Here is a 24,877-nt window from a genome sequence, read left to right as displayed (position 1 = left end):
AGGGACTAAAAGGAGATGGAGAGAGTGTTACATATTCATGTCTTTCCTTGGGAAACAGCTTTATTTACAAAACAGGTCTAAAATAACATGAAATGACAAGCCCTTGGGATGTGCAGGAGGCTCTTGAAGACCCACTTATGTCGCCCAGGCATCCAAACTAAGGGCCTAAAGGAAAGCTGGCTGTATGAGGGAGACCTAAAATTTGAATTCCTTGTATTTCTTGCTGCCCCCACGACTGTCCTGGGGCTGGGCTTTCCGTTTCTTTTGCTACAGAAGAAAAAGAGAAAACAAGTTATGGCAGGTTAATCAAATTCCAACCCCTAAAACAAGAGGAGCAGCCTGACAGAAGTTGTGGGGAAAGGACTGAGCACTGAATCTAGACTGGTCCCACCTCCCACTCATACATGGATGGGCTCCTTCCCCTCCTTGTGCCCAGCGTCAGGTGGAGGATTTCTATGGATTCCCAGGCCTTACTTAAGGAAGCCAGGGCAACAGACATGGAGTCCACCCTCGCTCTGGCCACTAGAGGGCATATTTCCCCTGGAAAAAACGCTCTTACTCCCCATTCCCTGGGACACCCACCTTCTGTTTGGCAGCATGCTCAGCTACCATGTCACTGAAGTCTTCCTTCTCCACTTGAGCCTGCTGCTCCCGGACATGCTCCTCGTACTTCTGGGTCATGGCCATGGGATCCAGCTCCAACTCCTCAGGTGCCAGAGCCACTTCCACACCTTGCAGCTCAGGGGCTGGGCCCTTCCGACTCATAACCTAGAGGTGATAGCAGGGCCTGGTCATCTCCAACTCTCATCTAAAAGATGCCAGATCTGGCCCCCAGGCCCCCAGCGCAGCTTCTTCTAAGCGCTTACCGTGGACATGTCATAAATATGGGTTGATCCCATCATGGCTCCCCCAACAGTGGCTGTTCTCTTCTCAGGCAACACAGTGAAAAGTTGTGGTGTCTCACTTCTGTGAAGGACAATGGAGTCAGGCCCAAAAAGGGACAAAAGAAAGAGAGCAAAAGAAACACAGGTGGCATCTCCAATCAAATCCTGGGAGAGATTTGGAGATTCCTGGGTGTAGCCTCCACCATTCAAAGAGGCCCATGAGAGTTGGATTGGGGGAATATACGGTGCTGATACCAGGGGCTACAGTCAGGAAGGGACAGAGACGAGCTACGTGATCGAACCCCTGAACCAAGTTACAACAGTGAGCAGGACTCCCATAGACAAAGAAAGGTCAAAAGACATTAGAAGTTTCCTGGAGAACTTTGATACAGAAAACAGGTTTTGGCAGCTCTTGCCCAGAAGAGTGCCTGGAGTCTTAATGTCCCTAAACATACTTCCCGGCCTTCTAAGGGCAGGCATGTGAGCCCTCCATAGCCAGTCTCATCAATAATTTTAAGGACACAGTAGCAAATCTACCACTATCACCCTATATCATGCCGTCATGTTCCAGGAGAGGTGACTCCTTACAAAGAAACCAGAGCAAGTCTTAAAGTATAACTCAGTCCCTCCACTCAAAATCCTCTTATAACTTCTGATCATTGCTAGAATTAACCCTTACTATGACCTGAAGCATTCACACTGTGCTCTTTTACCCAATCTCACCTCACTACATTCTGTCTGCCATACCTTGTTATTTTGTGCTAATACTGGTACTTGAACTCAGGGCCTTAAGCTCGTACTTAATTTTCTTGCACATAACTGGTATACTTCCAGTCCAGCTTTTTGCTAGTTAGAGAAGGACTTTAACAGACTTTCCTACCTGGGCTGGCTTCAAAGCTCAATCATACAAATCTTAGCCTCCAGAGCAGCTAGTATTTACAGGTATGAGCTACCAACAATCTGGCTCACCATACCCTTCTTTTTCTTCATTCAATACGCAAAACTTGAGACTTCTATTTCCTGACAAGGGAGAGACAGGGCTTGAATTAACCTTCCTGCCCGAAATAATCAAAACACGGGCAAAAATAAATGACTCTGTGCTTCTCAGAACACTAGACAGGAGGCAAGGAAGGACAGCAGTTTCTACAAGACAAACCAAATGAGGTGAGCCTTTCAATTGCCCAGCATACCACATAGAGTTTTCTGGCCACAACCAGAAGGCCAACTCACATAGAGCTGAGAGGATTCCATGAATTGAGAGGATAAAGCTGAAAGTCCAGAGGGCACAAGACACAGAGAACTCAAGACCCACAGAGGGTGCTGCTCAGGTACTCGAGGGAATCACGAGAAGCACGTGGGAGGGACCACCCAGAAGGATTAAGGGGAACAGTGCTTACTGCTCACTCAGGATGGGAATAGTGCTCATTCCCACTAGCCAACTTTGGGAGTGGAGAAAGCAAGAAGAAACCCTTTAGATTCATAGAACTGAGCATTGCTAAGGAACCTAAAAGCAAGACCTCAGAGCTCAAAAGCTAAAGATGCAAAGAAATACAAAAACTTAACAATAAAATAAATTTTACAAAGCCTAGCATCCAGCCAGAAATTACTGGGCATAGATGGGCATGGTGGTAAACAGTTGTAATCCCAGCTTTTAGGAGGCTAGAGCAGGAGGACTATGTAGTAAGGCTCTCTCTAATTTTAATCAAAAGTGAAATTATCTTCTACCCATGACTATAACTAGTTCGTTTTATAACATGTTTTGAAATTAAAAATAAAATGAAGGTAGGGAGAAAAAGAAATTAAAAGCAAGAAAACCCAACCCACAAGGAGACCAACAATCAAAATCAACTCAGAACTAGCACAGGTGTTAGAATTAGCAGACAAATAGATTAAAATGTCATCAGGCTGGAGATATAACAACAGAATAGGCCCTGCCTAGCAAGTGCAAGGCCCTGAGTTCAAAACCCAATACCAAAAAGAAAAAGTTACCATAACTGCATAACTGCATTCCACATGATCAGTAAGTTAAATAGAGACAAAAGACATCTGAAAACAAGACCCAAATCAAACTTCTAAAAATGAAAAAATATACTGGATGGATTAATTTCAGAATACAAATTGCAGGAGAAAATATCAGCAAATATGAGAAAACAGTAATAGAAACTTTCTGAGACAAGACAAATTTGTTTTAAAACAAACAGCATTAAAAGTGGCACTGTGGCTCAAAGTGGTAGACTGCTAATCTTGAATAGAACTGCTCAGGGACAGCACTCATGGCCTGAGTTCAAGACCCATGACCAACACCACCAACAACAAAAATACAATACATATTTGAGCTGGGAATGTGGCTTAGTGGTGGAGTGCTTGCCTAGCATGCATGAAGCCCTGGGTTCAATTGCTCAGTACCACATAGACAGAAAAGGCCAAAAGTAGTGCTGTGACTCAAGTGGTAGAGTGCTAGCCTTGAGCAAAAGAAGCTCAGGGACAGTACCCAGTGTATAGGCCCTAAGTTCAAGCCCCAAGACTGGCAAAAAAAAAAAAAAAAAAAAAAAGCAGCATTAGCTGGTGCTGGTAGCTCACACCTGTAATCTTATTCATAAGACTAAGATCTGAGGATCATCATTCAAAGCCAGCATGGGGAGGAAAGTCCATGAGACTCCAATAAACTATAAAAGAGCTGGAAGTGGCACTGTGACCCAAATAGTAGCATTAGCCTTGAGAAAAAGACCCTCAGGGAGAGTGCCCAGTCCCTGAGTTCAAGCCCTAGGACAAGACAGACAGACAGAAAGAAAAGGAAAGGAAAGGAAAGAAAAAAGGAAAGGAAAAGGGATAGGGAAAGGGAAAGGAAAGGGGGGCTGGGAATATGGCCTAGTGGCAAGAGTGCTTGCCTCGTATACATGAAGCCCTGGGTTCGATTCCTCAGCACCACATATACAGAAAACGGCCAGAAGTGGCGCTGTGGCTCAAGTGGCAGAGTGATAGCCTTGAGCAAAAAGAAGACAGGGACAGTGCTCAGGCCCTGAGTCCAAGCCCCAGGACTGGCAAAAAAAAAAAAAAAAAGAGAGAGAGAGAAAGAACAAACAGCACTGAGTTGGGGGCATGGCTCAAATGGTAGAACACTTGCCTAGCAAAATGAAAAACCTTGAGTTCAAACCCCTATACTTCCCCAACCACAAAAAGAACAAAGTAATAGTGAGCAGTCAAAAAAAAAAAAAACCCTAGTCCCAATCAGGTACCGGTGGCTCACGCCTGTAATGCTAGCTATAAGGAAAGTAAGATATGAAGATCACAGTTCAAAGGCAGCCTCAGTAAGAAATTCTGTGAGTCTCTTAGCTGGGACAGCACCCAGGCCCTGAGTTCAAATCCCAAGACCAGGGCTGGGGATGGCCTAGTGGCAAGATTGCTTGCCTCTTTCTTATACATGAAGCCCTGGGTTCAATTCCCCAGCACCACATATACAGAAAACGGCCAGAAGTGGTGCTGTGGCTCAAGTGGCAGAGTGTTGGCCTTGAGCAAAAAGAAGCCAGGGACAGTGCTCAGGCCCTGAGTCCAAGGCCCAGGACTGGCAAAATAAATAACCAAACAAAAACAAATTCCAGGACCAGAAAAAAAAATGGGAGAAGAGAAATGAGGATTACTGCTGGAAATTTCTTAATACTACCAGAAGTTATAATACAGTGCTGAGTATATGGCCTAGTGGTAAAGTGCTTGCCTCATATACATGAAGCCCTGGGTTGGATTCCTGAGCACCACATATATTGAAAAGGCCAGAAGTGGTGTTGTGGCTCAAGTGGCAGAGTGCTAACCTTGAGCAAAAAGAAGCCAGGGACAGTGCTCAGGCCCTGAGTTCAAGCCCCAGGACTGCCAAAAAAAAAAAAAAAGATTAAGAGTTATACTACTAAAAGATCATGATAAAGATGGATACTATAAGAAGAAAACAAGACTTAAGAGTTAATAAGCCAACAAAAAAGTCAGAATGGAATCACATATAAAATGTTCAATTTAAACACACACACACACCAGACCAGGCATAGTGGCTCATGCCTGTAATCCTAGCTATTCAGAAGCCTAAGATCTGAGGACCACAGTTCAAAGCCAGCCTGGGCAGAAAAATCCCCAGACTCTTATCTCCAACTAAGCACCAAAATCTGAAGTGGAGATATGGCTCAAGTGATAGAGCACTAGCCTTGAGCACAAGACCCGAGGAACAACACACAGGCCAAGTTCAAACTCCAGGACCAGCAACACACACACACACACACACACACACACACACACACACACGTTCAATAATACAAAAAGTGGTAAGAAAATAGAGAGAGGAATCAAAGAACAGAATGGGCAACATGTAATTTTGTGGTAACAGAGTCAATTCACTCTATGTCCCTAAAAATAGAGCTAAAAATTCATGACTATGCAAAAGCCTTTGTCGGAGCCTCTGCACTGGCTTGCACTTACTATCCCCTCTGGCTGCAGGTAACATGTGTGGCTCGCTCTTAACTTTCCAGCCTAACTCAAACACCTTCTCCTCAAGGAGGCTTTCAAAGATTTCCCCTTTACCTTCTTCCCTCTATTCCTCAGCTTCATCATCCTTATCCATACCTGACATTACTCTGTTTGATTACCTAGTTACTTTATCTATCTTTCACTGCTGACTTCCCACTGGCAGAGAGTTGATAGTTAATAATTACTAAGAAAGCAAAAACGGGCTGAGACTGTAGATCAGAAGGACAGTGCCAACCTAACATGCCCCAAGCCCTAGGTTCAGTCTCTCATATCACCAATTTAAAAAAAAAATTTTTTTTAATAGAAACAAGGAAATTTTTGATAAAGGGGGGGAATCAGCTGTCAACCTGAAGGCAACCAGTCCTCCCCTCACCGCCTGCCTGGCTTTCTCACCCATCCATGGCCTCCTCGATCTTCTTCTTCCGCAGCTCAATGAGTTCAGGGGTCTCCATTCCTGCTGGCACTGACGAGAATCCTCCAGGAGTGATGAGACCACTGTGAACACAGAGAGACATTCGCCCTGAAGCAAAGAGAAGGCCCGACTCACAGGGCAGTTAAGGCAGGCACTCCTCATTTCCCCACCTGTCTGCAGGTGTAATAAAGCCTGTCTCATCCGGTTTGTCTTCATCACTTTCCTCCTCTTCCTCTTCTTCTGAGGACTCTTCATCAGATGGCTCCAGTTCCCCCCAAGGAGTCCGATCAATCTCTTCTTCTTCAGTCTTGGTCTGAAGGAGATCATGCATTCATTTAGCAAATATTTACTAAGTATCTATGAAACGCCACGCTTTTGTAACCAAAGGGATGGAAGAGTGACCCCTACTTATTATGTAGAGCTCATATTCACCAGGTAAAATACATTACATCTAAGAAAAAAACGCACACCCTTTTTCAGACTGAAAGTTCAGAAAGCCCAGCCCCCTCCCTAACAGTGAAACTATTCATGGTATGAAGTAACACCCAGTTCACCTGTACACCCATACCTGAAATTCAGCAGCATTGGTTCCAAACACATCTCCATACAGCGGTTTCCCCGTCTCGTCTACTGGAGGTTTGCCCCAGCCACCAGCATGGTACCCAAAGGAACAGCTCTGCAGGAGAAAGAGGATGAAACAGTTTCATTCCTCAATTCCAGAACATGAAGCCCTAGAGAACAGCCCTGTTCCAAAATACAGAACTCACACTTGAGAACTCTGGAAATTATGATTGCTGAACAGAGCGAAATGTTATAAAGCACTAGGAGGCAAAATGATAAGCACCCACACTCTGGAAGTAATATAATGAGAGGACGAGAGGCGAGTGTGCAGATGCTAATCACTCCATCCGCCAGGGTAGAGTCTGTGCTGCCTGAAGCCCAAACCAGGACTTTGGAAACAAAGACTTCCACTTGCTCCTGATTTTTCAAAACTTTGGAAAAGTTGCGTCATTAGCATCTACTTCACTTAACAGACACGTTTATCTGAAGTTCAGCAATGCCACTTTTCACACCAATTTCTCTGTTGTCTGTTAATACTTTTTTTTTTTTTTTTTTTGCCAGTCCTGGGGCTTGAACTCAGGGCCTGAGCACTGTCCCTGGCTTCTTTGTGCTCAAGGCTAGCATTCTACCACTTGAGCCACAGCACTACTTCTGGCTTTTTCTATATATGTTATGCTGAGGAATTGAACCCAGGGCTCCATGTATATGAGGCAAGCACACTACCACTAGGCCGTATCCCAGACCCTGATAATACTTCTTAACACTTTTATTTAGAGATAATAAATTTCAGGCTGGAAGCATTGCTCCAGTGGCCTAACAGCCAGCCAAGCAAACAAGCAATTGAGCAAGAGCAAGGCCCTGAGTTCAAGCCCCACTACCAGCATAAAACTGAGCCTCCTGCTCTCCATTAGCTTTCTTGCTTAAGGTCAGCATTCTAACTTGAGCCACATTTCTACTTCTGACTTTTTGCTGGTTAACTGAAGATAAGAAGAGTCTTATGGGCCTTTCTGTCCAGGATGGCTTCAAACTATAATCCTCAGTTCTCAGCTATGAGAATAGATAGGATTATAGACATGAACCACTAGCACCTGGCTGAAGAAATACATTTTTTTGCTATTCTTATGATAAAACTTTTTGCCTATTCATGCATATCATAAGACAGTTGTCTAGAACTACATGTATTGTTATTAAATTTAAAGGGTTTTTTTAGGGGGAGGTTGAACTCAGGACCTTATACTTTCTAGGAAGATGTTCTACTGCTTGAGCCATACCTTTAGCCCTCTCTTTGCTTTAGTTTTTTCCTGATAGGATCTCACATGTATGCCCAGGGCTGACCTCAAACCACAATCCCCTTACCTACACCTCCTGAATAGCTAGCATTTACGGAGGCAGGTCCCACCATGTTCAGCCTAGTCTTGAGATGGGATCTTAATAACTTTTTGCCCATGCTGGCCTTGAACCACAATCCTATCTCCACCTCCCAAACAGATGATATGACATATAAATAGGCACCATCAAGCCCACCCAGTTTTTGTGGGTTTTTTGTCAGCCCAAGCCCACCTGGTTTTTGTGGGGTTTTTGTCAGTCATGGAGCTTGAACTCTGGGCCTGGGTACTGTCCTGAGCTCTTCAGCTCAAGGCTAGTGCTCTACCACTTTGAGCCACTACACCACTCCTGGTTTTCTGGTGGTTAATTGGATATAATTCTCACAGGGCTGGGAATATGGCCTAGTGGCAAGAGTGTTTGCCTCCCATACATGAAGACCTAGGTTTAATTCCCCAGCACCACATATATAGAAAACGGGCAGAAATGGCGCTGTGGCTTAAGTGGCAAAGTACTAGCCTTGAGCAAAAAGAAGCCAGGGACAGGGGCTGGGGATATGGCCTAGTGGCAAGAGTGCTTGCCTCCTATACATGAGGCCCTGGGTTCGATTCCCCAGCACCACATATACAGAAAATGGCCAGAAGTGGTGCTATGGTTCAAGTGGCAGAGTGACAGCCTTGAGCAAGAAGAAGCCAGGGACAGTGCTCAGGCCCTGAGTCCAAGGCCCAGGACTGGCCAAAAAAAAAAGAGTCTCACAGACTTTCCTGCCTGGGATGGCTTTGAACAGCGATTCTCAGATCTCAGGATTCTCAGATTTCAGCCTGCTGAGTAGCTAGGATTACAGGTGTGAGTACCTGGCCCATCTGGTTATTTTTGAGTGGTCAAATTGTGGATGAGTTGTTTGTCAACTTTTTAAGATGATCTACCAGCTTTTTTTTTTTTTTTTTTTTTTTTTTTTTGGCCAGTCCTGGGCCTTGGACTCAGGGCCTGAGCACTGTCCCTGGCTTCTTTTTGCTCAAGGCTAGCACTCTGCCACTTGAGCCACAGCGCCGCTTCTGGCCGTTTTCTGTATATGTGGTGCTGGGGAATCGAACCTAGGGCCTCGTGTATCCGAGGCAGGCACTCTTGCCACTAGGCTATATCCCCAGCCCCCCAGCTTTTTTTTTTTTTTAATTAAAAACATTAAGAGTATTGTAATTATTTTAAAATCGGGACAGAAACTGAAGATAAAAGTATCCTCTAGTTAAAAAACAAAGGCAGCCAAGAATAGAAGAAAGCACGATACTTACCTCAGGGATGGGCGAATTCAGCCCAGGGATTTTCAGGTTAGGATAGGAAGGGGGTGGTCCATATCTTTGCATGGCAATCAGCCATGGGGGAGGGACCTTGTGGGCATTCTGCAGTTAAAAAAAAAAAAGAAGAAAGAATAAGATTACACTCACCTAGCCCTATCCTGTCTCTTACTTCTGCCCCAATTCCCACCCTTCTCCCAAGCTTCCCTTGCCAGCTAACCAACACTCACTGGTCCTACTGGCATCCCCAAGGAAATCCTCAGCTCATCAGACAGATCTCCAGGCTTCTTCTCCTTCAGTCGTGTCTCAAACTCCTTCCCCTGAGGAAAAAGCAGTCTGCTGTATTGGAGAAGCCAGACACACAGAGAGCTCAATGGCATGAGAACACAGAAGAGAAGTCATAACCTATATCAGATACAGAATCCCAAGAGGACAACCTGGCTGCCTCCCACTTGGATCCTAGCTAGAGAAGAGGAATGAATAAGGCCAGCCTCTGTGCTGCCACTAACCACCAAGAACAGGGCCAACTGCAGCACCTCGTTTCTTACCCATGAAATGAGGGCACTGGACAGGTATCACCAAGCTCCTTCCACTTCATAAATCCCATGATATCATGGTGTCTAATATTTCAAGCATCAGAATAAAACTTTCTTCCAACTCCTGAATGTTCCTGAAAAGCACCTGTTACTTTGACACTTGGTCCCTAAATACCCACCAAACTATTATAACTCCAAAGACATGGTCAGCATGTTTCCTCTGAAAAAGGACTTCATGTTAAAATTTCAGCCAGCACTGGTGGCTCACACCTGTAATCCTAGCTATGAAAGAGGCTGAGATCTGAGGATCACAGTTTGAAGCTAGCCTGGGCAGCAAAGTCCATGAGATTCCTATCTCCAATTAATCACAAAAACAAAAACAAAACCCAAAAACTCTGGAAGTGGCGCTGTGACTCAAATGATAGAGCACTAGCCTTGAGCAGCACCCAGGCCTAGCAAAAACAACACACACACACACACACACACACACACACACACACATATTCAGCCTCCATCTCATGCAAGGGTAGTGAACCCACTATTTTAGGGGTAGGGAGCCACATAGCAGCTTTGAAAGCCCTTCTTATCAACAGTTCCACAGTAATGACCCAGACTCTGCCTTGCCTCCCCCTAGACCCATTTTCAAACCTCATAGTACAAGTCCCCGTGGATGGTCAGCTTTGGCTTGGTCTGCCATTTAAAGAAAGCATCATGAAGTTTCTGGTAGTCAATGTCAATTTTTCCCATCTTGGGCCGAACCTTCTCTCGCATTTTTGACTTCATGGTCTTCTGTTCTTCCTGTGAAAAATGTAAACACAAGTTAACAGGCATTCGCCAAACTTTTACTAGTGGTTCTGTCTCTGAACTCTTTAAGAGATTAAAGGAAATCTCATTTATTTCCCTCTGAAAGTCATGAGAATCCATCCTGCTCAAGACTCTCCAAATGATATAATATGATGAACTAGAGGTACACTCTCATGGTAGAGCACATACTTGGCATCCAAAAGCCCTGAATTCAACCCCAGCATCAAGACCTAAAGTTACATAATCCATGCTGTACATAAAATAGATTACCTGGCCTGGGAATATGGCGTAGTGGTAGAGTGCTTGCCTCTATACATAAAATAAATTACTTATACAAAAATCAACCTCAAGGCTCTATGTCCTTGAGGCTTGAACTTGAGCCTGGGTACTGTGCCTGAGGTTTGTTGCATTTTGGTGGTTAATTGGAAATATGAGTCTCAAGGACTTTCCTACATGGGCTGGCTTCAAACTGCAATCCTCAAATCTCAGCATCCTGAATAGGGAGGATATACAGGTATGAATCACTGGCACCCAACTAAGTAGTACTTAAAGTATGTAATTAAACAACCAATGTGCATCTCTAGCCACAGGTGCACCAGAGAAAGGAGGAGGAAACCAGCTGCTAGGGACCAGAGGCCTCAGCACAGGGTAGAAGAGATCTCTCCCTTTCCTATGTCCTTCTCCTCCTGCTTCCTGCCAGACGCCCCACTGAGTGCAGCTCTTAAGCTGGAGAATACCTAGATGAGTAACCAGTCCTTGGAGCTTGGGGGAGGCTGATTCAAATTCTGAAGCAAGCTGCTGTGCGGGGCACGGGTGCTGGGCCCCTGCCCCGCCTCACCTTTTCCTGAAGGGCCTCCCTCATCTCCTGGATGCCTGTGCGTTTGATGAAGTCGGGCAGCTCAAAGGGGGGCTTTTCAATACCCCGTTTGCCCTGCAGGTATTTGCGCTTAAAACACCAATGGCGGGGCACAGGTACAGAGTTCCGGGTAGCCTTGAGGTGAACCAACAGCTTCGGGTCCTGTGCTGTTACATCATGCATCTCCACGACATCAGGACGGGCTACGAGCTGGAAAACGTCAAGACATGTCTTTAGAAATGCCTTCTTCTCTTTTTCCCAAAGGACCAGTACCTAAGACACTCAGTCTCCACCAAGGCTTACCCCAGAGTCAAGAGCACGTCACATGACCTCCCAGCCAGGCTCCAGGGCCTGGGCCACCCCATGCCTTACCTGTTTCAGTTCAGCCACAGTAAAGCGATTCATTCGGCGCAACTTCTTCTTGGACAACTTAGGGGCCTCTGGCTTCTTTTCCTAAGATAGAAAGATCATCTCTTCAGAGCAGGACTCAGATGGGATTCAAATTACCCAGCCCACCCTAAAACTTAAGCCATGAAGGCCCTGTAGGATTTCGTCACAGTCCCCCAAAAGAGACACCTCAACCACCTGTGGCCAATATCACTGTTTACAGCCATAAGGAGGCAGCCCCAACCTGTTCATCGTCACTGCTGTCATCATCGCTGTCCTTGTGCTCCTCCTCAAAGCCCTTCTTCTTGGGGACTGTAGAGTTCTCCATTTTGTCCAGTTTCTCTGGCTCCTTCTCTTTCTCCTTCTTCACATCATCAGTGAGCTGAGGAGGAAGACCATGTGGAAACCCCAGAACTCTTGAGTCCCACACCCCTTCGGACCCTTGTGTATTTTAAAATGAAGCACTGTCTCCAAGCCTGACCCACCACTCCCCCGTTGAATTTGCCACCCACCCCGCCCCCCCCAGCACCCCACTCCTTTCACCTTGAAAGCCTCAAAAATCCTCTTGAAGAAGATGAAGTTGGGCTCGTAGATCTCAGGCTCTTCAGTCACATACTCGATCTCAACGTCAGCAGCTGGAGAATCAGAGCCTCGGGACCGGGCTGAGTCTTTCTCTCGGTCTCCAGAGCTCTCAGAGGACGCAGCCCGCACCCTCTGGGGCTTTTTCTTCTTCTTGCGATTCCTACGCTTCCGGTTTTTCTGTCAAGACAAGGAGAACTACCTGGATTAGAGAACCCAAGCTACACACGTGACTGTATACTCTATCTGTACACACTAACAGCAACAGTTCAGCACTGTCTTCCCCTGAGGAGGCAGTCTCCAGAAGCCCCTATGAAGAAACAGTGGAGGCAGGCTCCAAAGTTCTGCCTCTGGGGTTCTTTGGTACCTTTGGTTAAGTGATTACACCTATTTTTTAACTGTAAAGTGAAAGTGCGTAAAAGAGATTTAGAGCTGCTAAATAAAAAAAATACCTGCAAGATGCTGAGGATCAGATTGGGCACACATCATAGCTACTACTTACTGACCATTTACAAGCAGCTATTTAGCCCCAGCCTTCCAGACCTTCCAGACCAGCTCCATCATGTACCTCCTTTTTAGACATCGACATCGTGTCCTCCTCAGTCTCTGATGCCGACTGGCCCAAAGACGAGCGATTGTCTGTTTCCATTTCCTCTTCCTCTGTCAGAGAAGAAGGTAGCAATCAAGGCTCCCCTGCCCTGCTCACAAGAACTTCACAATCACGTCTCTTTGCCAAGAGCTGGTTGCTCTCTAGACCCTTCTTAGGGAAGGCATGAAGGAATGAGAATGTGGCCCAGGCTCCCCAGCTCTGAGGCTGCAACTTCAGACACACTAACACTCACCCTGCTGGGAGTTCATCTCTTCTTGGCGACTTTCTTTCAGTTGCAAGATCTTCTCCAAAGCCTGGGGGATCTTGGGGCCCACAGAGGGATCATCCATCTGGCAGAGACAACCCAGTCCAAGGGGCTGAATCATACTTTCTAACCCAACTCCAACCTGCCTTTTCTATTACAAAAATTACCAGCCTTGACATACAGCAGGAAGGAAGGGGGAAGAACCAAATGCACTCAATGAGGTTCTGCATCCCTCAAAATTTACCCCAAATTCAGTCCAAATTCAGAAGGACCCCTCTCAGTTCCTCTGCCCTATATAGATATGTTGATTAAGAATGGCTTCCCATAACTTGGTGAATGAGAAAGCCCCTGAAGAATTTTAAGTTGTCCCCCAACCGCTCCAATTTTCTGACTCTTCTATTCTTATCTTTCTTTTAATTTTTTTGAGTCCTAGCACAGGACTCAAACTCAGTACCTGATGCTTATGCCACCTGAGCCAAGCCACCAACTCCTCTCGGATTCTTCTAATATCCTGTAATTGTCCCCTTCCAATCCACTACCCTTCTGTCCCTAGGAAACGATCATCAGTCTTAGGCTGGAGATAGAGCTCAGCAGTACAGAGCTTGCTTTCCATGTATGATATCGTGGATTCCATCTCTAGCCCCCCACACACACAATGAAAGAAATCATCACTCACCTCTCTGTTCTCATCTCCAGGAGGTGGCGGGGGACCACGAGGCCGGGGAACAGGGACACCCATGGGCAAAACAGTGGCCGCAGGGCCCACTGGGCCTACTGGAGCAGCTACTGTGAGAAGGAACAAGTCCAACGTCAAAAGAGACAAAACACCCCATTAATAAATAATTATCTCCCCCAACTACCACTAATAAAATCCAAAAATAACAAGTTGCCTCCTTTGCTAATCATCAAGGTGCTAGTTGGCCTTTAGGGCAAGCAATGGTGAGAATGGAGCTGAAGGATACTCCACCTAAATTCACTCAACTGTACCTGGATCCTTAGATCTCAACCTCCAAAGTAGCTAGAATGACAGACAGGAATGAACCACCAGCTCCTGACTGTGTGTACTCAAGTTCTTAATATAAAGTAGCATAATATTAACATACAACCTATGTGTTTCCTTCCATATTAAATCATCTCTATATTACTTATGATGTCTAATATATAGAGAATGACAAGGAAAAAAACTGTACATGTTGGGGCTGGGAATATGGCCTAGTGGTGAAGTACTTGCCTCACATACATGAAACCCTGGGTTTGCTTCCTCAGCACCAAATATATAGAAAAACTCAGAAGTGGCGCTGTGGCTCAAGTGGTAGAGTGCTAGCCTTGAGCAAAAAAGAAGCCAGGGACAGTGCTCAGGCCCCGAGTCCAAGCCCCAGGACTGGCAAAAAAAACCAAAACTGTACATGTCAAATGCAAATGTAATGTAGAAACAACAGATACAGAAAGCCTACTGTACTTGAAAGTTTTCCAGTTGGGCACAAGTGGCTCATGCCTGCAATCCCTTGGTAGGCTGAGAAACGGAGGATTATGCATGGTTGAGGCCAGGCAGTAAAGCTTACAATATTCTTTTTGGGTGTTTGTGCCAATACCAGACTGGAATTCAGTGCCTCTTATCTCACTCACACTCTGAATTTTTGCTTAAATCTGGTTCACATGAGCCACACGTGTAGCCCAGCTTTTGGCTAGTTAACTGAAGATGAAATCTCACAAACTTTTCTGCTCAGGCTGACTTCACACCTCAATCTTGACATCTCAGCTTCCTGAATAACTAAGACTACAGGTAGGAACACTGACACCTGATATAAGACCCCCTTCAAGAGTGAGCATAAAGGCCAGACACCAGTGATTCATGCCTGTAATCCTAGCTACTCAAGAGGGTGAGATCTGAGGACTGCGGTTCAAAGCCAGCCTGGGCAGGAGAGTCCTGAGACTCTAATCTCCAATTAACGACCAGAAAACTGGAAGTGGTACTGTGGCTCAAGTGGTAGAGCGCTAGCCTTAAGCTGAAGAGCTTAACTAATGGTGGGAATGAAAACTAGTACAACCACTCTGGAAGGTAATCTGGAGGTTCCTCAAAAAAACTATGCAATAGGGTGCTGCAGAGATAGAACAAAGTAAATAGGTCTCAAAATACCAAAATACAGTAAAAAGAGGACACAAAATGAGTGGAAAGTGTGTGAAAACAGTAATAATAACAACAATAATATAGGAACCATCGCTACATTGGACACTGGTGAAAGGGAACTAAGCAACACATGGGTGGGAATGGGAAAGAAGGAATGAGTGAAGGAGGGAACAGATGTTGCTAAACAAAAGGAACGTAATGTGCCTATCATCCAAAACGGAGAAAGTGATTTTACTGTTAAAGTTCATAGACTTCATAAGCTATGTAGAGTAGAATGACAATTTTCATCATCATGAAAGTTAAAATGTATACTGTGAAAAATATGTAGTAACTTAAACACAATAATAAAAAAATGTAAAAAGGGCTGGGGATATAGCCTAGTGGCAAGAGTGCCTGCCTCGGATACACGAGGCCCTAGGTTCGATTCCCCAGCACCACATATACAGAAAACGGCCAGAAGCGGCGCTGTGGCTCAAGTGGCAGAGTGCTAGCCTTGAGCGGGAAGAAGCCAGGGACGGTGCTCGGGCCCTGAGTCCAAGGCCCAGGACTGGCAAAAAAAAAAAAAAACCACAAAAAACCTAGGCATAAACCTTCTCTACGACCCAGCCATATCACTGTGGGCATCGAACCTGAGCATCATGAACCAGGATATGACGAGGACACCTACACATCCATGCTCACTGCTGTACTACTCACAATAGCCAAATTATGGAAACCAACAGATGATTAGATCCAAATCTCATGGTACCTATATACAATGGAATTTTACACAACCATTAGAAAGAATAAAATGTCATTTGCAAAGAAATGAATGGAACTAGAACAAATCATGTTAAGTGAAGTAAGCCAAGATCAGAGCCAGATCTAAAATGCACTGGGAGCCAGGCACTGGTGGCTCACACTTGTAATCCTAGCTACTCAGGAGGTAAAGATCTGAGGATCACAGTTTGAGGCCAGTCAAGGCAAAAAAAGTCCTCATGAGATTCCTATCTCCAATTAACCACTCAAAAAACCAGAAGTGGTGCTGTAGCTCAAGTGGTAGATCACTAGCTGTGAGCACAAAGAGGCTCAGGGACAGCGCCCAGGTCCTGAGTTCAAGAGCTACAACCAACAAAATAAATAAATAAAATGCAATGGGATATGACAAATTACACAGGCTTCTGGATACTCACATACAGTGAAACCAAAAGAGGACAGTCTTAGAATAAGAGACTCACAAAGGGGCAATACCGAAGCATCCTTTTACATGTGTATAAAATAATACACATACTGAAACAAACTCCAAAGACATGGAACAGAGGACTTTTTTAAATGTTTTTTCTTTTCCTGATGATTCTATATTCTTTACCTTATATACAGTGTATTCACATGCTCATCTGTGGGAGGGTGGGGGGAGGGCACAGAATCCTAGGAAAAAGGGTTTGAAAAAGTGCAGCACTGGAGCGCACTGAACACTTATAGGTAGACACAGGAGGGGAGGAATGAGAGAGGAGGAGGGAACAGATGACACCGTAGGAAAGAAAATTTACTTATTACCTGACATATGTAAATGTAACCCCTCTGTATATCACCTTTACAATAACAACAAGGCAAATTTAAAAAAAAAAAAAGATTTGGGCATAGTGGCACATACCTGTTATCTTAGTCTAACTGCCAGACAGAGAAAATAGGACTGAAGTACTTGGGTGCTAGTGGAGCACACCTGTAATCTTTGCTACTCAGGAGGCTGAAATCTAAGAGATTGTGGTTCAAAGCCAGCCTGGGCAGAAAGTCCCTGTGAGACTCCAATCTCCAATTAACCACTCAAACACCAGAAATAAAGCTGTGGTTCAAAGTGGTAGAGTGCTAGCCTTGAGTAAAAGAGCTCAGGGACAGTGTCCAGGCCCTGAGTTCAAGCCCCACCACTGACAGAAAAAGAAAACAGGACTGAAGGTATGGCTCAGTGGTAAGAGCACTTACCCAGTACAAATCCCAGTACTGCCAAAAAAAAAAAAAAAGTTTCTAAAAAGCTAAGAATATAGCTGAATGGTAAAGCACATGCTTAGCATACTCAAGGCCATAAGTTCAGTACAAAGCACTGAGAAAAAAAATACTTTAAAAATAGATGTCTTGGGCTGGGAATATGGCCTAGTGGCAAGAGAGCCTGCCTCGTATACATGAAGCCCTGGGTTCAATTCCCCAGTACCACATATATGGAAAATGGCCAGAAGTGGTGCTGTGGCTCAAGTGGCAGAGTGCTAGTCTTGAGCAAAAGAAAGCCAGGGACAGTGCTCAGGCCCTGAGTCCAAGGCCCAGGACTGGCAAAAAACAAAACAAAACAAAAAAATAGATGTCTTTCTTTTCTTCTTCTCCAAGGTATTACCTCGTGGACCCAAAGGAGTGCGAACAGCCATCTGACTCATGTCTTGTGGGGGCCGAGGGACTGGGGTGCCCATCTTGGCAATCTCTTGCTGCCGCTCCTGCTCTAACAGCACAGCTGCCTGTAGGAGAAAAGTGGGAGCAAGGAGCAGTTTGACAATGCATTTGGCAAGGAGCAGTTTGACAATGCATTTGGCAAGCAGCCCCTAGCAAACACACTCTCTCAGCCAGGTAATAAGCTGAAGGAAAATAATCACATCCCCTCCACCTCACTTTCAGGATACTGATCAAACCAGAGAAGCCCCTATCTATCAGCATGACAGAAAATCCCTGAAAATATGACCAAGGAAAACCCCTTGGAAATTTCTGGTTCCTAGAAGAGAATTTATGATTGAGCTAAGTGCTGTTTTCTTGGGGTTTTGGGGGGTTTTTTGGGTGCTGATCCTGAGGCTCGAATTCAGTGTTTGGGTTTGGGAGTTGATCCCCGAGTTTCTTTTGCTCAAGACTAGTGTTCTCCCACTTGAACCACACCTGCACTTCTGGCTTTTCCTTGGGTAGCTGACTGGAGATAGAGTCTCACAGATTTTCCTGTCCAGGTGGGCATTAAACCGTGACCGTCAGCTCTCAGCCTCCTTAAAATTTTCCAGAATCTAGACAAAGCCAGTATTTCATACCTATTTCCATATATGCTGCTTTTAATGCTGGTTTTCTAATACTTATGAATCCAATGAGTAACAACTGACACAGTTCAGTGTGGGACAGAGCACCTTCACGTCATCTCCAAACTAATCCTGATTATATTTACTCTAAATCCAATACAAATCATGACACATCCCAAAGGCCTCTCCAAAGTACTAACAGGAGTCAGCAAACGTTTTTTGTTCTGTATTTTTTTGGTAACTTAAGTTAAAATAAATGTAATTTATTTAAAATGTAAACATTTTAGCCTCTATGGCTATTATATGGATCTATATATTCTTGGTTTGAGTTGTGGTTTTAGTTTGTTGGGTTTTTTTAAAATCACAACTCTTTAAAATATAGTTTACAGGACATGAAAAAGGAGACCATAACCTACATGTAGTCTGCTAACTTCTTGCCTGTAGAAAAAATAAGATTCTTTGGGACATACTAGAGCTTAGGTGGGAATAAATTGGCTACCAAGAAAAAATGTGAAATAATGCATCTGTTTTAGACCCTAAGCACTGTTAAGTGACATCCTACGTACTGGACCATGAGGGCAAAAAAGTTAGAATGAGGGGCATTACCCTCTTCTGCTGCTACAAAAGCTCATGTTCCTTCACTGAATGATTCCCCTGTTTAAAAAAGAAAACAAGCTCATACCAGCATCAAGACGACCCAGGCCAATCTGCCACAATTCTCACTTCCTCTTGCAGCCTAAGACCTACTTTCTACTCTTTGCTTGAGATCTTCCCAGCTCTGAGGCTCTATTTCCCCGTTCATGGACCTCTAATGAGGTTCAGGTGCAGGCTTCCATCTGCCTTACCTGTTTGGCACGTTCCTCTTGCTGCATCAGTAAAGCTGCCTGCTGCTGGGCCAACTTCAGACGCTCCTCCTCTGACAGAGCCACCGGTTCACCCACACGGAGAGGAGGTGGGGGTCCCAAATTTGGTGGGTGCGCCATAGGAAAGCCAAGGCCAAGCCCTGGTGGAGGGGGTGGTGGTGGAGGAGGAGGTTGCAGAGGGGGAAGTCCCATGGGTGGTGGCGGCATGGGAATCCCAGAGAGCTGTGGAGAAAATATGATCATCAACTAGAAAGCATTTATTGTTCTGCAAACACTTTGGGGATCGAGCAAATGAGCCATGTACTGAAATGCAAAGCCAAATGATACACGATTCCATAAGAGAATGCCCCATAGCAATATCAGAAGAAGAGAAACTTGACTTTGAGACACCAAAGAAAACCACAAAACTCAAATCTTTCCACAGAAAATCATCATGAGCACATATTTTGCACTCAATTTCAAGGGGCTTAGTGGTACCTCTAAGAATCATCACAGGATGTGATCTGGCTTAGCAGTAGAGTGCTTCCCTAGCATACATGAAGTCCTAGGTTCAATTCCTTGGTACCACATAAACAGAAAAAGCTGTTGTTCAAGTGGTAGAGTGCTAACCTTGAGCAAAAGCAGCTCAAGGACAGTGCCCAGGCCCTGAATTCAAGCCCCAGGATGGGGAAAAATAAATAAACCACCACACAGAGACTAATGAATCCCCAGCCAATCACTGCTTTGGAGAAAGATGATTAACTATGGGGTACAACCGAAGAAAGTTATAAATTCTCTCCCAAAGGGCTGGGAATATGGCCCAGTGGCAAAAGTGCTTGCCTCGTATACATGAGGCCCTGGGTTCGATTCCTCAGCACCACATATACAGAAAATGGCCAGAAGTGGCGCTGTAGCTCAAGTGGCAGAGTGCTAGCCTTGAGCAAAAAAGAAGCCAGGGACAGTGCTCAGGCCCTGAGTTCATGGCCCAGGACTGGCCAAAAAAAAAAAATTCTCTCCCCAAAAAAACTATCATGAACACATATTTTGCAATCAATTTAAGAAGGCTCTGTGCACCTCTAAAAACCATCACACACAGAGAGATCAATGAATCCCAAGTCAGTCACTGCTATGGAAAAAGAAAATAAGATCTAAAATGAGAAAAGATATGGAAGTTGAGAAAACCTAAATAAACAAAAAGCAGTATGCCTGCTGTTTGCAAATTGCAATGGCTTAGTAAATGCAGGAGGTATATGGCATATAATCAAATCAGGGAGTTATTCCCTTAATGCCTGCCAAAAGGTGACTACTTCTAGCAAGAGAAGGAATTGAGTCAAGTTATATAGGTATTCAGGTTGAATCTTAAATGACAGACACAGGGGAAAGAGGCGGGTAGTCAGAAAAAAAAGAAAAAAAAGTAAAGAAAACCAGGTAACAGTGGCTCACACCTATAATGCTAGCTACTCAGGAGGCTGAGATGAGGATTAAAGTTCAAAGCCAGTCCAGGGAGGATAGTCTTCAGACTCTCATCTCTAGCCATATCTCACTTGGGCATCTATGCAGAAAATTACAATTCATGATACAGTAAAAACACTTGCACATCCATGTTTACTGCTGCAGGATTCACAACAGCCAAGTTATCCAAGTTATGGAAACAGCCCAGAAGCCCTACAGTAGGTGGGTGGATCAAAAAAATGTGGTACAAATACACAATGGGATTTCACTCCTCCATCAGAAAGAATGTTGCATCTTTTTCAGGGAAATGAATAGACCTAAAACAAATCATGTTATGTGAAGTAAGCCAAACTCAGAGAGAAACAGTGTGTGTTTTCTCTCCTATGTGGAAGCTAGATGTAAAATACAACTAAACACTGTAACCAATCTAGGGCTTTACGCATTTACACACAAAACTGACAAAAGGAGGATATACACAGCAGAGGAAGCCAAAGGCATAAATGAACACCTAAAAAGTACTATTTATCAAGACAAATGGAATGGAAACATATTTATCAAGACAAATGGAATGGAAACATAGGGGAGGTGGTTTTTTATTTGTTTTCTTTTTTTCTTTTTGGGGTGTGGGTAAAGGGGGGGCTCAGGAGTGGAGGGAAGAAGGCAGGGCAAATGCAGTCATTGTATTCAACATACACTATGTAAAAAAAAAAAAAAAAAAAAAGAGCTATACCTTGTGAGTTGGAGAGGGAGAGGGGAAAATGGAGAAAAGCAAAGAGAGGAGTGCCCAAGAAGCATTGTACTCATAAGCTGACTTATGAAATTGTAACCCCTTTGTACAACTCCTTAAAAATAGCAATTAAAAAAAATAGAGGAGCTGAGAATGTGACTTAGAAGTAGAGTGCCTGCCTAGCATGCATAAGCCGTTAGTGGCAGTAGAGCAAAATGAAGTTCAGGGACAGAGCCCAGGCCCTGAGTTCAAGCCCCAGGACTGGCAAAAACAAAAAGTAGAACTTCCTTACCTGTGCTGACATGGGAGGGGGAGCAGATTTGTCCCCATCCTCCCCTCTCAAAACTGGCCGACTCAGCACGATGCCAGTCTGTAAAAGAAAAAAAGTCCAACAGACGCTGTTCCAGGATATGATCTTCTCTCCTATTTATTCACCTAAAATTTAAATTTACCCAATGCCTGCCTGTCATCGCTCGGGCTAGACACGGGGGGGGAGGGGGCAGAGGGGGCAGTACCGCTTACAACAAAGATCCAGCAGCAAGAGGTCTCGCAGGCCTCCAAGCGCTCTGCCTATCCAGGAGTGCCCCAACCACTCACCTGGCGGGAGTAGGACTGCAGCCGCTCTACCAGCTCCTCCCGACTCCCTGTGGGGCAAAGCACACAATCAAGGTGGGGGCGAGTCAAACCGGGACAGACCAGGGCAGGCCCCTGCGGCGCGCCTCTGCCATTCGGCCCCCCGTGTCACCCGGGTAACCGGGCTCCGCTTCTCCACTGCCCTAGCGGTCCTCTCTTGACTTCCCATGCTCCTCACCCTGTATCGGAGCTCCTATCTCTGCCAGTTTGGCTTGAAGTTCCTGGGCAGCCCAAGCGCCATAGTGGCCCGGAGGCGGAGGCGGTGGCAACTGCAATTCTCCTTTGGGAGCTTCAGGATGCTCGGCCGCCATCTTAGCCACAGGAAAGCGCGCAACCAACCCGGAAGCTCGAGCAAGCCTCTGGGCCCACCGCCCGGAACTTCCGGTAGCGTTGCAGCCGCGTCCTCTCTGTGATTGGAAGGCAGGTTAGACTGGCACCGCCTCCTGCTGTCCTCCAGAAGATATGATTCGCCAACGACGCGCCGTGGACGGATCTGGCCGCGCAGCCTTCTGGGAATTGTAGGGTGCGGGTCACCGTCTACTCAGGGCCCGGTGCCCGAGAACCAGTTCACGCTCCTGCCTCCATGAACGCTGGCGGTGGAGCGGGACTGGCTGCGTGGAGAGCCGCCCTCACCCCAAGGGAGGGCTTCCTTTGTCTCAGTCTCACCTGCACGAGCCTACACTCGGTCTTCCTGCCCGACACCCTGGTCCAGCGTGAGAGGCTCGGACCTTTAGACCCCCTGAGAGGCCCGGAGATTTTGCTGGGAGGGCGGGGGGTGGGGTCCGAAAATACTCGATGGCCGCTGTTTGCCGGCGCCAGGCAGGAGGTTGGGGCCGATGCCGCCGATAAAACAGTGTCTGATTGTCTGCCTGCCCACCCCCGACCCAGGCCAGGATGAATGGGCTGAAAGGGGATCGGAGCCGGGAAAGGAGCGGACCCTCCAGGCCGAGCTCCAGCTGCCGACCTGGGGGAAGGGCGAAACGAAAGCCTTTTTTTTCCCCCACTTTCTAGGCTGGCTCCAATGTCCTCCTTTCCGTTTCTAGGAATTTACTCGTCAAATACAATTTTCCATCTTTTTGGGTTTTTGGGTGTTTTTTTTTTTTTTTTTTAAGACAAGATGTTTATGGAACACAAGCTGGCCTCCAACTGGCGATCCTTCTGCCTAAGCCTCCCTGTGCTTGGATTCCAAGTGTGCCTCACCACGTCTAGCTTTTTCAATCTTCTTGACATTTCCAGACCCCTCAATGGGGCCAGGCTCTTGTCTTTTTTATGTCGCACAGTACCAAGAGGAGCTAAATAAATGATTAGTTTTTTTTAAAATCCACCTACAGGGCTGCCTCATACATGAAGCCCTGGGTTCGATCCCTCAGTACCCCATATATAGGAAAGGCCAGAAGTGGCGCTGTGGCTCAAGTGGCAGAGTGCTAGCCTTGAACAAAAAGAAGCCAGGGACAGTGCTCAGGCCCTGAGTCCAAGGCCCAGGACTGGCAAAAAAAAAAATCCACCTACAGTACTAGGTACAGGATTTGTATCTATGTGGGTGTGGTGTGTATGTGTGTTGGAGCGTGAACTCAGAGCCTAGGCACTTTCCCTTAGCTTATTCCCTCATGACTAGCACTCTAGTACTTGAGTCACAGGTCCACTTCTGGCTTTTTGGTTATTAATACAAGTCTCATTATGGACTTCCCTGCCTGACCTGGCTTCAAACTGCAGATCCTGGGACTGGGAATGTGGCTTAGTAGTAGAGTGCTTGCCTAGCATGCATGAAGTCCTGGATTCCTCAGCCCTACATAAACAGGAAATGCTGGAAGTGGCTCTGTGGCTCAAGAGGTAGAGTGCTAGCCTTGAGCAAAAAGAAGCCAGGGACAGTGCTCAGGCCCTGAGTCCAAGGCCCAGGACTGGCAAAATAAAAAATGCAGATCCTCAGCTCTCAGCCTCCAGAGTGGCTAAGATTACAGGTATAAGCCACTGGCACCCAGACTTTGTTTTTTCTTGAAAATAATGTCAAGACCTCTGAGGTGACCCAGGTTGGTGGATGTGTGCCTTGAGTTAGGGAGGGGAAAACAAGAGAAATGGTGTGACTTCCCCCTACTCCCTTCAAATCTTTTCTCTGGCCAGTTCCATTTCACCACCTACCCTCAATGAAGAAGTAACTGGGGTGGGGGGGAGAATGGACACCAGCTGCAGGGAAGGTGAGATTTGACAGAGACAAAGGAAAGAACTAAACCTACAAAGGTTGGCTTCCCTACCCTAGCCAGGGATGGGAAGTTCTCTTCATCCCTACTCAAACCCCTTCCCCCTCCCAGCACCTTCACAGTTCCAGGGTCCTGCTGTCACTCCCAATGTGGGAAACCAAAGCTAGAAAGGACAGCACAGAAGGAAGAACAGTGGTGGTCTCCCCTTCAGCCTGTCAGTCCACTCAGGCAGAGAACCATTTGTAATCCAAAGGAAGGCTCTTTTTTGCTCTCTGTAACCCGAGAGCCAGGAGCAGGTCATCTGAGGCTGGAGGCTCCCGTGTGCAGGGGGGGGAGAGAGAAGGGGAAAGAAAGGGCAGGGTCTCTCAATGCAGGATAAACTCAGAGCTGATAAGTGAGAGGATAGTGTAGGTAGGACCAGAAAGGGATCTGATTTTATCACAAGAATCCTGGGGTACAGGAAGGGTGGTCTCCTCTAGTTGCACTGAGAGGAAAGATAAGAGGAAATGAGAAACTGACATGCCTAAGGGGCCAAACTGGGGCAACAAGCAGTTCCCCTGACACTGAATCCATGTTGCTTCTTAGCAAGTATCCTTGCATCCTCCCTGATCCCAGCTTTGGATAACTGCCCAGCTCCAGGATCCTTACCTTACCAGGGCCAGAGTAAAGGGGAGAACAGTCTCCAGCAAGTCACAGAATCCAATGCTTGGTGTCTGAGAAGGCTTTGAGAAGTTACTACTGCCCAGTGTCCAGGGGTAGAGCTAAGGACTAAGCCAGAGCTTCCCCAAGTAGAGCAGCCTCAGGAACAGCTGCCCGTTTTTCTAAGCTAAAAGCAACGGGGCTCAGTTGCCTTTTGATCTTGGGACATAATAGCAGGACCAGGATTGAA

The 24,877-nt window shown here is 45.9% G+C and overlaps 1 protein-coding gene across 1 annotated transcript; it reads right to left on the bottom strand.

Moving 5' to 3' along the window:
* Window positions 1–42: 42 nt before the first annotated feature.
* Sf3b2 (splicing factor 3b subunit 2) lies at window positions 43–22,152 on the bottom strand. Its single transcript, XM_048360151.1, has 21 exons — window positions 21,972–22,152; window positions 21,758–21,804; window positions 21,453–21,530; window positions 18,985–19,224; window positions 17,485–17,602; window positions 13,671–13,780; window positions 12,983–13,079; window positions 12,709–12,800; window positions 12,105–12,320; window positions 11,806–11,943; window positions 11,547–11,627; window positions 11,157–11,384; window positions 10,163–10,312; window positions 9,209–9,298; window positions 8,976–9,083; window positions 6,371–6,478; window positions 5,973–6,115; window positions 5,784–5,885; window positions 867–966; window positions 583–768; window positions 43–267 (listed from the first exon to the last, which is right to left on the bottom strand). The coding sequence occupies exons 1-21, from the start codon at window positions 22,102–22,104 to the stop codon at window positions 196–198; spliced, it is 2,637 nt and encodes an 878-aa protein (XP_048216108.1). The 5' UTR covers window positions 22,105–22,152; the 3' UTR covers window positions 43–195.
* Window positions 22,153–24,877: the final 2,725 nt, after the last annotated feature.

This window comes from Perognathus longimembris, chromosome 13 (genome assembly GCF_023159225.1).
Source record: "Perognathus longimembris pacificus isolate PPM17 chromosome 13, ASM2315922v1, whole genome shotgun sequence".
Lineage (NCBI taxonomy): Eukaryota > Metazoa > Chordata > Mammalia > Rodentia > Heteromyidae > Perognathus > Perognathus longimembris.
This window is presented reverse-complemented; position numbering and strand designations above follow the sequence as displayed.

What these genes read in the sequence shown, in the direction of transcription:
- Sf3b2 (XM_048360151.1), bottom strand. Translation starts at nt 22,104, where the DNA reads ATGGCGGCCGAGCATCCTGAAGCTCCCAAAGGAGAATTGCAGTTGCCA. An exon ending in CCAATGCTGCTGAATTTCAG is followed by an intron (nt 6,116 to 6,370) that starts GTATGGGTGTAC and finishes GATCTCCTTCAG; the next exon opens with ACCAAGACTGAAGAAGAAGA. An exon ending in TTTATTACACCTGCAGACAG is followed by an intron (nt 5,886 to 5,972) that starts GTGGGGAAATGA and finishes CTGTGTTCACAG; the next exon opens with TGGTCTCATCACTCCTGGAG.